Source organism: Cygnus atratus, chromosome 7, assembly GCF_013377495.2.
Source record: "Cygnus atratus isolate AKBS03 ecotype Queensland, Australia chromosome 7, CAtr_DNAZoo_HiC_assembly, whole genome shotgun sequence".
Taxonomy (NCBI): domain Eukaryota; kingdom Metazoa; phylum Chordata; class Aves; order Anseriformes; family Anatidae; genus Cygnus; species Cygnus atratus.
Genome location: NC_066368.1, coordinates 25,910,168 through 25,921,553, shown reverse-complemented (window position 1 = coordinate 25,921,553; position 11,386 = coordinate 25,910,168). Strand labels below are relative to the sequence as shown.

At 36.8% G+C, this 11,386-nt stretch overlaps 1 protein-coding gene across 8 annotated transcripts in view; it reads right to left on the bottom strand.

Moving 5' to 3' along the window:
* Positions 1-3,464: 3,464 nt before the first annotated feature.
* HERC4 (HECT and RLD domain containing E3 ubiquitin protein ligase 4) overlaps positions 3,465-11,386 on the bottom strand; it is a 34,481-nt gene continuing 26,559 nt past the window's right edge. For all 8 annotated transcript variants that reach the window (XM_035537789.2, XM_035537825.2, XM_035537807.2 and 5 more), the window contains 8 exons: positions 11,090-11,257; positions 10,828-10,971; positions 9,954-10,120; positions 9,033-9,099; positions 8,714-8,796; positions 5,637-5,820; positions 4,933-5,035; positions 3,465-4,096 (listed from right to left, as the gene is read on the bottom strand). In XM_035537789.2, coding sequence (XP_035393682.1) covers positions 3,888-4,096; positions 4,933-5,035; positions 5,637-5,820; positions 8,714-8,796; positions 9,033-9,099; positions 9,954-10,120; positions 10,828-10,971; positions 11,090-11,257 — 1,125 coding nt within the window. In that variant the 3' untranslated portion in view covers positions 3,465-3,887. The remainder of the gene's footprint in view (positions 4,097-4,932; positions 5,036-5,636; positions 5,821-8,713; positions 8,797-9,032; positions 9,100-9,953; positions 10,121-10,827; positions 10,972-11,089; positions 11,258-11,386) is intronic.

Sequence of the window (11,386 nt, the reverse complement as noted above, 5' to 3'; positions counted from 1 at the left end):
AAGCTGGTGTACCTGCTCAAAAAATTGAAGGAAACTTTTTCACAGTCTCTGCAAAAGTATTTGAAGTCAAATACTTTTGTCTTCACATAGCATTAGTTTTTTTTTTTTTTTCCTCTCACTGAATTTCCTCATGTAATCAGGCGTGTTGGGGAAAGCTGTACCTGCAGAGATTCACAGCCCCTCAGGCACTGCACAGTGTGTAGGATTCACATGCTCTCGGCATAACCCAAGGATAAGACCAGCCTGGAGTCTCAGTGAGATAAAGATCCCCACTGGCACTGCAAACACTAAGCAATACCAAAACATACTAGCTCTGTAGTTGATATCTGGAACAAGTATCATAGCCCTCATTTTCTTTTCTAATAATCTGAGACTGGTAAAAAAACAATAAATAAATAAAAAATGCTGCACTCCAGCTCACATTCCTGGCATTGACAACATGTTATTTTTCTGTTTTACAAAAAATCCATACGGCATGTTCAAACCCAAGGGACATGCAGAAACTCTGATGGGTCAGTCCATTCTTAGTAAGCGACGGGTAGGTCCATATGTACTAGTATGTATGAATTCGTTCCAGCACAGAGCAGTGCAGTGGACAGAAATTAATTGTAGAGCATAAACCTTGAAGGGAATGCTGCGTCTCGATGCTCTACATTAAAACAATCTTAATAGTAGTAGCTCCTACGAAGTGCCAAAGGAGACAAGCCATTTTGCTTAAGCAGTGCTCGTGGTTTTGATAGTTCTACAGTGGTACAGGAGTTCTTTGATTTTCTCTGGAAAAGGAGGGACAAGCTTCAGTGATAAATGTAGTTGAAATAGCCTGTGTAGTTCTGCCACGCAAACTCAACCTGCAGTTCTGTACCACTGTGACAGGTGCAGTAAATCCACTGCTATGACAAAAACAGGTCTTCCTTTAGTAAATATGATGGAAATGGATATACAACTAGCATTGTCCAGTGATAATCCTGAATACTTATCAGAATGTTGATCTTATTATCCAACAAAAGAACTTTCTTTAAAGATTTTTAATTATTTTACAGCATTCCCACTGCAGCCCAGAATACCGCTTTCCCCTAATTGCTCACATTATTATTTTAAAAAACTGTATGCAAGCTTTCCTGATTAATTAGAGATTTGTCAAGGAAGAAAACTCCTTTCTTCCTTAACACCACGGCTCTTTTAGCTAAGCAAAAAATTGATTCTTTTTCTTCCCCACATGACACACACCATTGAATATTGTATGCAAAATTACACTTGATCCAAGAAGGTGAGAAAACATCTCACACTACCCACCTTTTCCTAACCAGAGGAAACATTTTGTGTTTAAATTTGGTTAAAAAAAAAGTTCTTCTGTTTTCAAAACTAATGATAAAATGAGTATAAACACCTGTTTGACAGAAGTAACATTATGACTAGTCACTATTTTACTTCTAGTACTAGAAGAAAGTCTTTTACCTTCTTATGTAGATCATGTCTGTTTTACAACAGGACACCTGTTTCACTGCACTGAACGAGCTAACACCTGTAAGATAGCTGGGAGTGCTTAACAGATGTTATACTCTATAGGACCCAACTCCGTTTCTTGCAGAGGCGGCTAGAACCAAGGCTGAAATTGTAACAATGTCTCAGGTTAATGCTGTCCTGAGGAATATGACTCTTACCCTCCTCTGCCAGTGGGCTCTTAACGTGTAATTTAACCAATCATTCAACTCCCACATGCTTACCAATTTCCACCCAAGTTCCAGGAGCAGAAGTCTGTCTTTCTGATGCTGGAGAAACATTTGCAGCAACATGAAGCAATTGTCACAGCACTTCTAGTCAACAGTAACTGCACTTCAGAGACAAAGGACATCTAAAATTCTCTAGCACATCCTGAATTGGGCACCAAAAATTAATAATTGTTCAATAACTGTGTCTTGAATTCTGTCTTAAACGCCCTCATGTACAGGATAAGGCTGTTACTCATCTCTGATGAATACTGATGAAGAATTCAATATAGCAAACAATCCTACAGAGAAATTAAAAATAAATAGTGCTAAGTTTAGGTGATATGCATTAGGCTTGGTCAAGCACAACCGACCAGGGAAATAACACATACATCAACTGGGTGTACTGAATGAAGGGTTCCATGGAGGACAGGGGAGAAACCAGTACTTTCACATGTGATAATACACAAGGGAAAAAACACTACAAACAGCTTTAAATTAGTCATTTCCTTATTTCTGAATATTTGCCTTTACAAGTTTGTTATTCCATAATTCTCAAAGTTTTATTATTACCTGGTAAAATGAAGGCATAATACATATTTTTTCCTTTCTTTCCTCCATGTATAGTAAGATCAAGCTGCTTTAGCATTTGTCGTTTTCTTGTACTTCACAAGGAGGAGAATTTGCCAGCCAAGTAACAAATGGCTGGAAAAGATGAAACATAGTCTGCATACAAAGAAATTACTAGAAGTTACACTGCATCAGAATGCTGTAAAAACACAGTGTTATGTAAAGAAGAATGCTTTTAACTGCACTGCTTTCTCTATCTACATCTACTGCAAGTCAAATAACTGCATTTTAAACAATCCCTTTGAATCAATTTCCCTACTTTTAAAGTGAGATCTTAGTATCCTAGCTGTATTGCTGACTTAATGCATGCAAGTTACCCTCCAGCTGAAGAAATATGCATGATGCAAGCATCCATACACATCAACCAACAAAGGTTTTCATTCAAGTCTTTTATTATAGCTTGAATTTTTTTTCACTGCATTTAAAAATCTAAAAAAAATAAATATTTGTTTCACAGCTGCAAGTCACATATGCATTAACACCACAAAATCTGGAATTTAACCAGAGAAGGAAAGTCAAATCTGAAAGTGTCCAGCTAAGCACAATCGTCTCAGGGCAATTATACTAAAAATAAAATCTTAAGAAAAGGGGAGAGGGGTGTTAAAGAGTTATTTCAAATGCATTTATCTGGAAAAAAGTGAAAATTCTATTAGAAACCATAAACTACACTTTCAGCATTTAAAAAATAAATGTTTAACCTCTTGACAGCAACAACTGTCTGGTGCACCTTTTTCTTTTAAGCTGTATTCTTGACACATGGCTGCAGAGGTTCCCAGTGATAAATTGACCTCTTTTATAATTGTGTCCGCTTGCTTACATAATCAGTCCTTAAAAAATAAAACAGTGTATTAAGTCAGCTTGTCGATCCATATATTAAAAATGCCATTGCATGTAGGTACTTTTTTCTTTTTTTTAAACCAGCACTAAGTGACTGCTTCATGGAAACTGCTGGATTGTACACTGTGATGATGAATGTCTTTAAACAAATACTTCCATTATTAAGGTTCTTAAAACAAACCAGAAAAATATATCTTCAGAAATCAGAGTAGTCACTTTTTTGTTAAAAGCCATAAAATAAGCTCATATTCAATTACAAGCAATAGAAACCATACTGCTATTGGAACATAATTATTTTATCACAAAAATTTATTATTTACAAACTGAAAAGTTACCGAGTGAATTTTATCAGGGAAAGAGATAGATGTTCTTACTAAGTGATTTGAAAAACTTAAGCAAGTCTCTCATGCACTCACACGCCAAATTGTTTGTATAAGGTGAAATGTTAATTCATGTTAGTGAAACTTGACTCCCATTCACAATACTCTAATTTTTATTGTAAGATGGTGAAATCCACATGGTTCTGTACAAGAAAATGTTCCTCAATTCTGTCTTTTTTTTTGGCTCCCATGAATATCCACACCACTGAACGTCTTGCAAATAATCAGTTATATTATCATCTCCATCATTTAATCCACTGAATTTACCACCACAAGAAAGACACAAAAAATTAGTTTAATGATCCCACATTACACAAAACTCTCATTTCTGAAGTTATACTAAACTGAAACCTTCATAGTGATCTATAGCCTGGATCAGCTTAGATTTTAGGGTTTCTTTATCTGTGTATTTTGGAAGATCAAGAAGATTGAAGCAAGTGTGAGCTACCGGAAGATAACCTTCTCCACCTCCTGTCGGTTGGATGACTAGTTTAAGACACTTCATTCCAAGAATTGGAATACGATCACTGCCTGTCAGAAACACTGCCAAAAAAAAAAAAAAAAAAAAAAAGTCCTGAAAGCAGTTTAAGACTAAATATTATGTATCCCACATACACAGTTCTAATCATTATTTACATTTTTCAATTACATCAGATAAGTTTGAAAAACAATGAATGACTTAGCCTGATCTCCAACTTGCACGTATAAACTCATAACTGTGACCCCACAAAGTAATAGCATATGAAAACAAACAGTCCTTGATAAAAGCAGAAAGTTGTTCTTGAATCAGGATTTGTTACTTAAAATCCACTGGCTATACCTTTACTGCACTTGTGAGCATCTTGTAAATACACAGAATTAGTTTGTTCGACACAAAGTTTGTTTAAATTGTGAACTAATCTATGATCTATTCTCAACAGTTTGTTCCCAAGCAGCTTCTGTAACTTTGTCTTACCCTGTACATTTTCTCTCACATCAGTGCCTTGAAGTAACTACAATCAGTTATAACTCCACTATTCCACCTATGTGCAATGAAGAGTGGAGGATGTAAACCTGATGTCAATCCACAGAGAAAAAATTTGAGGTCATCAGACAGATGACATTAGCAGTTTACATTGTTGGGCAATTTATTATTTTTTTTAAATGCTGCTTCAATCTACTGTGATCTTATAACCCTCCACCACCCAGAATTATTCAGGACAACCTCAGCAAAAAACAAAGAGAAGCTCATGATCAATTGCTTCTACTGTGACTTTTTTCCTATATACAATCACACCATTACAGACAAATACTTGCATCTACCCTATTGTATCAAGAGCCTGAAATCACAGTGATCCTGTTCAGTTAGCAATTTCTGCAAAGTAGCATCAAATACTTACACAAAAACTGTTTTTTCTTCTCCAAAGGCAACTCATGAAAAACCTCCCAGAATATTTTAATTGTAGAATGGTCTGCCCAGTATTCTCCTTTGTATTCTGTATTCTAAAATGAGCAAGAAATCAGGTTATTCCTCGCATGTAGGAACAGTAGGAAATGTAGCAATGAAGTATTAAGAATGTGGTTTATGTAAAGGGATACTGCACTGCAAGTTACACATTACAATTTTCCTTGGTCAATTTTATTCAACTCTTCAGTCTGACTTCAACCACATGCCAGACAGACGTAGTCCAAAGCATTTTCAACCCCAATGAAGTTGTAACAAAATCTCACAGTAAGTTTTAGTGACCAATAATATTTACATTTGTTAGCTGCATGCATTTTTGTTCAATTTTCCCCTTCTAACGAACATAACAAATTATTTTAAGCTGCCTTTTGATTTTGTGCCATTTCTCTATTCCCCCAAAGTCTGACTCAGAAATTAGATTGGAAAGTTTTAAGCAGGAATATAAATAATATTTTGGTGTCTTCATTCACTGACAACTTACACCAAGAAGTTCCTTTGTTATGCAGTCTATCCCATCAGGGTTGGAACTCACACTCATCACTTATTAATGGAGAAAACAGAGCTCAAAAGGACACTTACAGATTTTGGTTTTGCATCTTGAAATTAAACATATATGAAACAAATAGCTATGGTTTTTACCTTCTCCAATTCTTTCCAATCATAATTTGTGTTCCCAATCACCATTGCCTGCAACTCACTGGGCTGGAAGAGCTGAAGAACTTTACCTCCACATACTTTGTGGAAGCCTGCATGGAATGCACTGAATAAGGAAGCCACAGATTTATTGAAGATGTAATCCACATAAGCATCTACAAAATCTTGCCTGTACAGAGAAGAAAAAAAAAGTTATACTGAGAGGAGGAGGGAAGAAAAGTATGTCACCCTTCCATCAATAAAACAGTAGCCATTTCAGTATAGAACACCTCCTCTGAAGTTAAGCAAAAAGGATCTTCATATACTGTCCTGGTTTCAGGTAGGACAGAGTTAATTTTCCTCCTAGTAGCTGGCAGGGTGCTATGTTTTGGATTAGAATGAGAAGAGCGCTGATAACTTGCTGATGTTTTAATTGTTGTAGAGCAGTGCTTACACCAAGCCAAGGACTTTTCAGCTTCTCGCTCTGTCCTGCTAGCGAGCAGGCTAGGGATGCAGCAGGAGCTGGGAGGGGACAGACCCAGGACAGCTGACCCAAACTGGCCAAAGGGGTATTCCATACCATCTGACGTCATGCTGAACAATATATAGGGGTGGCTAGCCGGGGTGGAGGGGGGGCCGGCTGCTCGGGGATAGGCTGGGACGGGTGGTGAGCAATTGCATTGTGCATCACTTATTTCGTACACATTATTACTATTAATACTATTATTATTATTATTATTATTATTATTGTTATTATTCTTCCTGTCTTAATAAACTGTCTTTATCTCAACTCACAGGCTTCACTTTCCCGTTTCTTTCCCCCATCCCGGAGAGGGAGGGGGGAGGGTGAGCGAACGGCTGTGTGGTGTTTGGCTGCCAGCCGGGCTAAACCACAACATATACTTACGTTCTCTGCTCTATGCTTCAGGTGTAACGAAGATAAACTGACTGAAAATAGCACATAAATGTATATTTTTTTTTCCAAGACAGAGCCTTTGATGTGCAACATAAAACATACAACATTTAGAGTTATTTATTTCAGGCACTATGAATATTTCTCGTATTTGTACGCATCACAGTGAACCAAACTGAATGGCAACAAGCTTAAAAGCTCAAATTGCATACAATGTCCTGAAGCCAAATAACGTCAAAATAGTTTTTTTTCTATTGTTTTGGTTGTTTTTGTTTTATTTTTATTAAAAGGATTACTATATGCAAACCGAAGATGAAAATCAACTTCAAACATACATTTGAGTCCTACACAGTAAAAAAGATCAGGGAAAAGTAGCTAGGATACTGAAAAAACAGACAGCCTTATCTGTGCTTCAGTACAAGTTCTCATATTTTCTTGAAAGCACCTTCTTCCACAGCAGTTAGCAGTTAAAAATTTCTTGATACAATATTTATATTTATTAAATGATCCTAGTTAATACTGTTAGTTTCTACCTTGGCAGAGTGACTCCAGTTATATATTACACTTAACATATCAGTGCACTTTCTTTATGGAAATCCACGGTATTTGAATAATATCCACAGTATTTCAACAACATCACCAGTAAGTTAAAGAAACATCACATTTTGATGATACACTTATTAAAGCTGTAAAACATTTCCCCTCTTAAAGCACTCAATGAGATACGTTTTAGGCACAGTCTGTATATAAATAGTAACAGCGGAATGAAATATTTCTCCAGAGCAAATTCACAGTGGTAAATTAATTAACATTATTATACCCTATGTTAACATTTTTAAAACTGAATTAAAGATTCATGGAGTATTTTGGTCTTGAGAAATAGGACTTCTTCAGACAACTAGTGATGACATCGCAGTATACCTTCCACGGGCACCCTGAAACTTTTCTTATATTTCAGTTTCATTGTCACTTTGTGACACAGCAAACCACCTTAGAAAACTTAGAAGCTACCACGTTTAAGATGAAGTACCATAAATCCTCAGCTATTACCAAGGACTAAAAAAAGAAAGACACCTGACAGGTGTAAGTGGTGACTGCTGCTGCTGAATGGTATTAGCATCTTTAGGAAAATTACTTAGTGTGGTTTTTTTCTTCCCTTCATTGAACTTCCTCAGTCTTGCGCTTACAATTGGAGTCCTTCTCTCCCAGTAATGAGAAGTCAGGTGAATGAAGGCACTGTCACTGCCTTTATCTACGCATGAGTTTGATACCTTCAGAACCTTCTGTCATAACTCTGTCCTCTACAAGGGACCTAGCTACTCACAGAAAATGTTCCTCAAAAGACAGAACAGAGATAAGCAGGAACACACCTAAGGCACATTTTCTCCCTCATTCCTAGTATGCACAGCCTAGGTACATTCTATTCTCATACAGTATGCCCTTCTCATTTGATTCTTCCTTCACTCACAGAGAAGTGACAACTCACAGAAGGCACAAAGATTAAAGAACCAAGGCAAATATATGAAAGGAACGGACAGGGAGAGATAGGAAAGTGACAATATTCTGCAAAAATGGATGAGAGTACCATCATTCTGCCTATCCTCCAAGAGCAGAACAGGAATAAAGGGTGGAAGAGGCTGCTTTTATAAATAGAATTACCAGAATCCATGGAAGAGGGGAAAAAACACCATCCCTCATTTGACAATGACACAAATAACAGGCTAACTTATCTGCTCTACAAAGGGAAGACTTTTCTGAAATATTATTTCACAAATGAATAGTTGCCACATAATGGTGTTTAGGCTGATGTTTTCACATTGTTACTCAGTAACTTCCTGCAGAACCACAACCATTTTTCATCTTCTAAAACAAAGACCATGTAGTCGAAATGGATCCTAAGGAGCTTAGAAGTATTTTGAAGCAAATAAACAAACAAATAAATAAAAAAGGTATAAGAGGTGTTACAAAGTTAGATGAGACTCGGCAGATGGTGAATTCCTAAATACAATAGCTGTTTTAACAACACATGAGAACAACTTGGAAAAACAACCACAGTAGTTTTGCCTCCCATCATTAGCATAACAGCTTGGCAAAAGATATTTATAGCAGCCCAGTTATGTTCCCAAAGCAGATAGTAACACTGAACTACTCTGTGACCCATAAAACTCACCTATTTTGTTTGATTACAGGAATGTCAGCACCATTAGGAACAAGCTCTTTAATTTCTGTTGTACCAAAATTTTCCACAGTGATCTATTTAAAACAAACAAGAAGTATTAGTTTTATTTACCACGTAGAGGACTTCTTCCTACCACTTTGCTAATTGCAACATGAACAGCAGACACAGAACTTAACATAAGCAGAGAGTGCTACAACTCATGGGAACCAGCAGCCAATGCTTTTGCTCAGGCAATTCATCAGAGGCAGTTGTAACAGACAGTAGAAGCTTAATTAAAATAAAAAAGACTCCAACTTCATGTAAAACTTACAGTAAAATTAAGACAAAATGCTTCCTCTATGTCGTCCTCTGGGTAGTCCAGCAACTGCTGCATTCCCCTACAAAATAATTTACAAAGTACTTGTACCAGTGGAAAAAAAGATAAATTTATCTTCCCGAAGTATTCGATATGCTTTGGTAATTCAAGAAAAATCTATAATTAATTTCTAGTGGTATATTCCAGCTATTAAGTCACTGATCTGCATCCTATAGCACAGTGCTGGGAAATCTCAAGCCATTCAACATTACTTTTAAAAGTATGGTAAGCAAAGCTTTAAAGACAAGCAATGGTTTCTCAATTACTTGTACTACTATTTCCTTTTGGTTATATCCATGTGTGAAGAGAGAAAATTCTTATCCTGGTCTCTAGCTAAAGGATTCCCAAGCCAGAGGTGAGAAGTCCTTAACAACCATTGATGAGCTTTTCCATTAACTTGTTCAATTTCTCCTCGAACCTATACAAACTTTTCTCATTCACAACACCGAGGCAAACACCCACTCCACCACCCCATTTGAAACTCCTACCTGTTAATTCGATACAAATCCCTTCTCAAGGACAGATATTTAGCATGTATGTGTTTCTGAAATAAAAACATTTCCTCCCTGGACTAAGTTGTCTGGAACTAAAACTATGTTCAAGCTTAGTTTATAAAATTAACACCAGAAATTCAAATTTTTTGAGTTGCAAACATTTTGTTCCCCTAAAAGTCTCGTAGGATGATAAAAACACAGAAGACATGAGTACCAAAATCAAACATTTAGAAGCAGGTGTTTAACAATAGCATGTATCCTGTCTGAAATGGCACAATGGCAGCAAGCTACTCTGAGCTGTTCATCCTGTTAGTGTGAACCTCAGGTGTTTTCTTGAATTAAAACTTAATTCCTAGTCTCATTCTTTTTTTTTCTTGCTTACCTGCCAACATCTGGCATCAATTCTTTTAAGTCATCTAGGGATGGCTTCTTATTCAATAGCTTTTTGTACAAAGCCAAAGGGAAGTGAAGGTCTACAATAGTAAAATTATATATTGCTAGACCACAGACAACGCCAATCAAATGAAACAAGTCACTGTCTTCAAAGGTCTAAGAACAGAAAACAGACAAGATAGTTTAAACTAAGTTATTTAAATCATTTAGAGTGCAGAAAAAAGCATGCATGCAGTATATACATACAAAAAAAAGCAGAGAGATGGTATGTTTTATACTGTAAGTGATGCCTGCTTCTGAAACTACTGCAAAAAAGATTCTGTTTCTGTCAGTGACTTACTATTACACTATTCAGTCCTTGTATTTTAATTTGTGTTTTGAAGAGGGGTGCAGTAGATGGAGAGGTGAGGAGCTCACTGTTGACTCCCTTGGACTTAACAGCTAAGGCTTAAAACACAGCTGTGGAAACATTTAGTGTTCAGGAATCACTGACACTCTAGTCAGTATTTTCCTCTGAAAAAGGACTAAAACGTCAACAGTCAAAAATCTCCAGCAAGTATGACCAGGTGACTACATATAAAATGGACCCATAAATGCAAATGAACACAGAAAGACATATTCAACATGCCACATCATTTTTCTCTGCCACTCCAATTCTGCTCTTGGAATCGGTTTACTTTGGCTGGCACTTCCCACTGACGTCACCTGGACTGGGCACAAGTGGTAAGGAGCAAGGAATGGGGGAAAAAAAGGGAGGGGAAAGTTTTGATCTAACAATGACAAAAATAAACGTATTTCTAGACTACTTAGTTCAGCTTCTCCTATTGAAATAAAATTATCACAAACTGTCAACTGCACCCTACCTTATCAGAGAACCAAATCAGCCTGGACTCTTCGTAGTACCTGAACATCCCATACTTGGGATCTAGCAACTCCCTCATTATGAGCAAAAAAAATTCTTTGCGAACACCTCCAGCATCAACAGCTTCTTCCCCTACAAAAATAACCTGGAACACACACTTCAATTAGCACAGAATTAAAAACAGGAAGCAAAACATTTGTCCAAAATATATTCTCAATTACATGTCAGTAAAAGACACTTAGACCAGAGTGTACTGGTAATACCTTGAGTGGCTTCTTGTAGTCCACATTCTTTGTTTTCCTTAGGACTTCCACTGCATCTCCTACAATATTGTCTCTCCGCACCATTAATATCAGGCATGGGTTGACAGATTCAAATACTGGCAGAAACAGAGAAGACAAATTCTGCCTGTGAGCTTGATCAACAGCCATCTGGAAAACAAACAAAAAAAACCCACAGTATAAGGATCATTAAGTAACTCTAGATTGCTGTCAACATTAACGTCCATCACTTAAAAAAGTCAGAAGACATAAATGCAGACAGCTACTGAATCCACCCAA